Raw genomic sequence first — 6,613 nt, 5'->3', positions numbered from 1 at the left:
TTCCACAACAACACCCATATATTGCAAAGTGAAGACAAAAAAAAACTCCAACTTTTTTCTGCAACACCATCTATGTTGCAAAATTTCCTTCAGCAACAACACCCATGTTGCAAACTAACAACACCCATGTTGCAAAATTTCCTTCCGCAACAACACCGACGCGTAGCATGCCCCATATAAATTACAGTAATAGAAATGAGAGCCTACTCTATGTATGTACCAAACATAACCTAATTTAGGAGTGAATCCACCGAGTTAATGGAAAGCAGAGACCCAGTTGGAAACTGAAAGTATGCTTTCTTATTAGCTCTGTGAACCAGCAGCTTGATTTCCTCTTTAAATTTCCTTCTGCGTTTGTAGAGGTTTCCCTGAATGTTCTAGAAGATGAAATCATTTCTTGCAGTACAGAAAGCCCAGCAAGTCAAAATGAATAATTCTAGGAAGAAAGGCACCCCTATCAGATCTCTGAAATGCTCGATCATTCTCCAACGAAATGACATTGATGCAAAATTGATGCAACCGGGAATCCAGGACATAAATATCTCCAGCAAATCGATGCAAAATGACATTTGAAGAAAAGATGGTCTCAGGTTTCTAGAGTGTACAGTCCACACATAGGGCAGTTGCAATCTTCAATGTGAAATTGTTTTGTCAGAAGAAGCTCTCTGGTATTCAGTCTGTCGTTGATCAGAAGCCGAAAGAAAACCTTGTGCTTACTTTGGCAACATACTGGCAATAGCAACATGAAAAATCTAAACAAGCTAGCAATAGCAGGCTGCAATGCATGGGAGGGACAGTCCAACTCAACACATAAAAAACTTAACCAGTTTGTGAAGCAAACAATGGTACCGTAGCATTATTCCAACTTCAACTCACCAGGTGTTTACTTCCATTCCATTCCATATGTATCACAGCCAATGTAAGATCGACTCAACAGACATGATACAGATTATCAAAATATGTTGTGTTACATTGCTCTGGGATCACTCCCAAATGGCCAAACGTAGATCATCTCGTCCCAGCCGGTGCTGGCGAGCAGCCCATCGGTGAGCACGCTCATGTCGATCCCAGCTACGAACTCGGTGTGGTGGCCGTACCTTTGCAGCAGGGCGTCCTCTTTCCGGTAATCCCACATGCAGACCGTCATGTCGTAGGAGCAGGACATGAGCATGCCCTGCCGATGCGGCGAGAACTTGACGCGCTTGACGGCGTACCCGTGCCCCGCGAGCTGGGCGAGGGGCGCCTGCGGCGAGCGGACGTCCCAGATGCGGATCGACTTGTCGACGGAGCCGGTGGCCAGGATGGACGGGTCGTACTTGTCCCAATCCAGGGAGAGCACCTCGTGGTCGTGGGCCGGGATGACGAGGGTGGGCCCCGGCTCCCGCACGTCCCAGACGCGGGCCGTGTGGTCGCCGGACGCCGACGCGAAGACGTCCGGGTGCCGGGCCGACCACGCGGCGGCGTAGACGCAGTACTCGTGGCCGCGGAAGGTGCGGACGGAGGCGGGGCGGTCGGGGGACCAGAGCTTGAGGGTGTCGTCCCAGGAGGCGGAGAGGAAGGCGTCGCGGCGGACGGGGTTCCAGTCGATCCCGTGGACCTCCCGCGCGTGCTCCCGGAGGAGGCGGACGGGGTTCTGCGCCGGCGGCAGCGTGACGTCGAAGAGCCGCACGGAGCCGTCCCCCGACGCGGCGGCGCAGAGGGAGTCGTGGGACTCGGACCACGCGCAGTCGAAGAGCGCGTCGGAGGTGGGGAAGGAGAAGAGCGGGGTGAGGCCGGGCCCGCCGGGCCCGGCGGCGGAGAGGTCGAGAACCAGGAGGTGCCCGTTGCCGACGAGACCGAAGTGCTGCGAGGTGGCAGCGAGGAGGCGATGCTCGTGGAACGGGCTGAAGCGGACGGAGAAGCCCGGCGCCGGGGCCTTGAACGACGGCATCGCGGCGGCGGTGTGGATCCGGGACGGGGGGGGGGGGGATAGATGGGGAGTGGGGGGTGGGAGGACTTGCGGAGACTCTGCCTTTGCGTTTTCTTCACGGGGTTTCCCGGATATATTTTTTATTATAAAGAAAATCCATTTTTTTAGTTGGAACCGCAATTCCATTAATGTTGTGTTTGGATGTCTGTGTTGAAGGGCTTCATATTGAATTGGGCGGAATAACAATTCGACAAGAAGATCTTCCTAATGGCCATGGATACAAATTCAATTGTCTGGTTGTTCATTTAATTGGCATTGGCTTATGAAATCACAGTAAGGTTTCAATATCAAATGTTGTTTACAAATTATGGAACTGAATAGTAACATCGGTATGAAGATAATACTTTGTTTTACATGTCTCAAAGCAGCAATCTCAATTCACAAAAATAGCCATGTGTCAATCAATCTATACACGGATGATTCAATCTAATAATAATACAACGTTTACCACCATGTCACACAAGCATGCATCTGTTCACCTCCTCCTCCTCCTCCTCAAAGTGCATCAACGTCCTGAACTCCTCACGGTGCATCAAATTCTTCAATGTTCCCACACTACATCAAATTCACACAATCTAATAATACAATACATATGTTCATTCAACAACGTTCAACACCTCCTCGTGGAGATAAGCCTGCAAATAATCAGACCCATGATTAGTAAGGGAAGGAGAGGAGGGGAGGAACGGGAGAAAGGGAAAGTGAGGACTTGGAGGAGGGGGGGGACATGAGCAAGGAAAGGAACCGAAGGGGGAAGAAGATAGGTAGGCTAAATCCGACGGAAGGGGACGACTGGGAGGTCTAGGCAGGCAGCGGAAAAGGGGCGACAGGAAATGAGGTTCTGCGGCTGGGAAGGTCGGCACCGTCGAAGATGAGGGTCTAGACGGTAGATGGGGGGCGGGGCGGGCAGAGGAGGGGAACGAATGACAGAGCGATGGCGGGAAGAGGAAGGAAAGGAGCGGATGCCGAGGGGTCTCGATGGTGTGCCGCCTGACGAAGCTTAATCTGGTAGATCTCGGGTGACGGGTCCCGAGCTGGTGATCTTTGCTAGATGGTAAGAGGACAAAATAAGGTCCCGGTATTTCCCTAGGTTTGGACCATTTCGAAGAGGTGAAACCCTACGTCTTGCTTGTATTGTATTGACTGTGGACGGGGTACAGAGTACAAATTGGTCTGCCTCGAGATCGTATGTCTCAATGAATCTCATCTATCAAATATGTTCTATCGACTTATGTCTAAATAATATGGTAATATACATACCACGGATGTGGTCACTTATGGACAAATACTACGGTAACTTTGACCCAGAGAGAAAAACAGTTGTTGAAACCATACCCCTGATAACTTCTGTGGAAATAACATGGTAATATATGCACCGTAGACCTGATAACTCAGGTATAAACACCGTGATAACCTGTTAACCCGGGGAAAAGGTTGTTGAAAACATGCCCCGGTAACTTCTATGTCGATAACATGGTAATATGCGAATCATTAACCTGACTTACACACAACCACCATGGTAACTTCTGACTGGAGCAAAAAAAGTTCAAAACATACCTACGATGAATTATGTATAAATAGCATGGTAACATAACACACAATAGAGCTGATAACTCACGCACAAACACCACCATAACTTTGACCCGAGGGGGTTGTTTAAAAACATACCCCCAATAACTTTCATGTAAATAGCTTGGTACTATACGCATTGTATACATGATAACTCATGCACAAATACAGCGGTAACTTTGACCCGACCTAGTAAGAAGGTTAGAGAAACCAATTTTATGCCCTGGTAATTGATGCGGCTTGAAGCTACGTCGGTATTTCCCCAAAGAGGAAGGGATGATGCAGCACAGCGGCGGTAGGTATTTTCCTTAGTGATGAGACCAAGGTTATCGAACCAGTAGGAGAATGAAGCAACACAGCGTAAACAACCAAATACTCGCAACCCGACGTGTAAAAGGGGTTGTCAATCCCTTTCGGGTAGCGGCGCCCCAAGATAGGCAAACGGACGTGAAATAAATTGTGGTAGATTGATAGATCGAACGCCAAATAAAATAAATAAGAATAAAATGCAACAAGGTATTTTTTATTTTTGGTTTAATAGATCTGAAAATAAAAGCAAAGGAAAAGTAGATCGCAAAGGCAAGTAATATGAGAAAGAGACCCAGAGGCCGTAGGTTTCACTAGTGGCTTCTCTCGAGAAAAATAGCAAACGGTGGGTAAACAAATTACTGTTGGGCAATTGATATAACTTCAAATAATCATGACCATATCCAGGCAATGATCATTACATAGGCATCACATCCAAGATTAGTAGACCGACTCCTACCTGCATCTACTACTATTACTCCACACATCGACCGCTATCCAGCATGCATCTAGTGTATTAAGTTTATGGGGAAACGAAGTAATGCAATAAGAACGATGAAACGATATAGACAAGATCTATCTATGTAGAGATAGACCCCATCGTTTTATCCTTAGTAGCAATGATACATACGTGTCGGTTCCCCTTTTGTCACTAGGATCAAGCACGGTGAGATCGAACCCACTACAAAGCACCTCTTCCCATTGTAAGATAAATAGATCAAGTTGGCCAAACAAAAACTAAATATCGGAGAAGAAATATGAGGCTATAAGCAATCATGCATATAAGAGATCAAAGAAACTCAAATAACTCTCATGGATATAAAAAGATAGATCTGATTATAAACTCAAAGTTCATCCGATCCTAACAAACACACTGCAAAAAAAGTTACATCATATGGATCTCCAAGAGACCATTGTATTGAGAATCAAACTAGAGATAGGAAGCCATATAGCTACTAACTACGGATTCGAAGGTCTACAAATAACTACTCACGCATCATCGGAGAGGCACCAATGGAAGTGGTGAACCCCTCCGTGATGGTGTCTGATACGTCTCCGTCATATCTATAATTTTTGATTGTTTCATGCTAATATTATACAACTTTCACATATTTTGGCACATTTTTATATGATTTATTGGACTAACCTATTGATCCAGTGCCCAGTGCCAGTTCCTGTTTTCTGCATGTTTTTTGTATCGTAGAGTATCCATATCAAACCGAGTCCAAATGCAATAAAATTTCACGGAGAATTGTTTTGGAATATTTGTGATTTTTGGGAGTTGGAATGACCGCAAACGGAGGCCCACACACACCGCAAGACACCGGGGCACGCTAGAGGCCCCTGGCGCGCGGTGGTGGGTTGTGCCCACCTCGTACGTCGGTTGGACCTATACTTCGGGCGCAAGGAAGTTTATATCCAGAAAAATATCGTGTCAAAATCTCAGCGCAATCAGAGTTACGGACCTCCGGGAATATAAGAAACGGTTTTCGGCCAGATCTGGGAAACGCAAAACGGAAGAGAACAGAGAGGGGGATCCAATCTCGGAGGGGCTCCCGCCCCTCCGCCACCATGGAGACCAAGGACCAGAGGGGGAACCCTTCTCCCACCTAGGGAGGAGGCCAAGGAAGAAGAATAAGGAGGGGGCTCTCTCCCCCTCGCTTTCGGTGGCGCCGGAGTGCCACCGGGGCAATGATCGGGACGGTGATCTACATCAACAATCTTGCTACCGTCAACACCAACTCTCTCCCCCTCTATGCAGCGGTGTAACTAAGGATGGCAATTTTACCCATGGACATGGATATCCATGGATACCCGAACCGAATGGATAGGGTTTGGATAGGCTTTTGTGTCCATGGGCGGCGCCCAAACTCGACCCGGTTGCTCGTGGGTAGGGCATGGATATAATCTTGTGTCCATGGGTATACCCAAAGCCGACCCGATAGTATGACTTAATGGGCAAAAATCTGCTATCCCTACCCCACAGTCACATCTCCCACTGCAATTTTACACTTTGTTATCTAAAACATGCAAAAGAAATTACACAATCCCCATCGTAACTCTTATTAGTTGATATTCAATCCCCTCTGTATCATACTCCAATGCCCCTTCCCTTATTTTTATCTCCTTGTTAAATGACTTGTCATTCTCATCTGTTAGAAAAAACTAAATTATCTTAGGTTGTTAGTGGACATTGATTTTCCATAAATTAATGTTTACCATAGTCTTATTTATATGTCTCAAGAAGACCCAATGGATATCCAGTGGGTATGAATATCCATCGGGTTTGGACATTGACACGTTTTTTCACCCGTGGATATTTTCATGGGCGGGCAAAGATTGTCTTCATGGACATGGATATGGATTTGATATTGTTCAACCCGAACCAAAACCGACCCATTGCCATCCTTAGGTGTAACACCTCTTCTCCCGCTGTAATCTCTACTTAAACATGGTGCTCAACTCCATATATTATTTCCCAATGATCTATGGTTATCTTATGATGTTTGAGTAGATCTGTTTTGTCATGTGGGTTAATCGTGATCTTGGTTGGTATGATTGTATATTTTATTTATGGTGTTGTCATATGGTGCCCTCCATTCTCGCGCAAACGTGAGGGGCCCCCGCTATAGGGTGTTGCAATATGTTCATGGTTCGCTTACGGTGGGTTGCGAGAGTGACAGAAACTTAAACCCGAGTAGGTGGGGTATGACGTATGGGAATAAAGAGGACTTGATACTTAATGCTATGGTTGGGTTTCACGACCTT

At 46.7% G+C, this 6,613-nt stretch overlaps 1 protein-coding gene across 1 annotated transcript; it reads right to left on the bottom strand.

The window, feature by feature from the left end:
• Nucleotides 1–811: 811 nt before the first annotated feature.
• Nucleotides 812–2,020, bottom strand: LOC125545389 (peroxisome biogenesis protein 7). Its single transcript, XM_048709310.1, has one exon. The coding sequence runs from the start codon at nucleotides 1,928–1,930 to the stop codon at nucleotides 968–970; it is 963 nt and encodes a 320-aa protein (XP_048565267.1). The 5' UTR covers nucleotides 1,931–2,020; the 3' UTR covers nucleotides 812–967.
• Between the last annotated feature and the right edge of the window lie 4,593 nt (nucleotides 2,021–6,613).

The sequence above is a fragment of the Triticum urartu genome, chromosome 3 (assembly GCF_003073215.2).
Source record: "Triticum urartu cultivar G1812 chromosome 3, Tu2.1, whole genome shotgun sequence".
NCBI lineage: Eukaryota > Viridiplantae > Streptophyta > Magnoliopsida > Poales > Poaceae > Triticum > Triticum urartu.
Note: the sequence above shows the minus strand (reverse complement) of the source record. Positions and strands in the feature narration are given on the sequence as shown.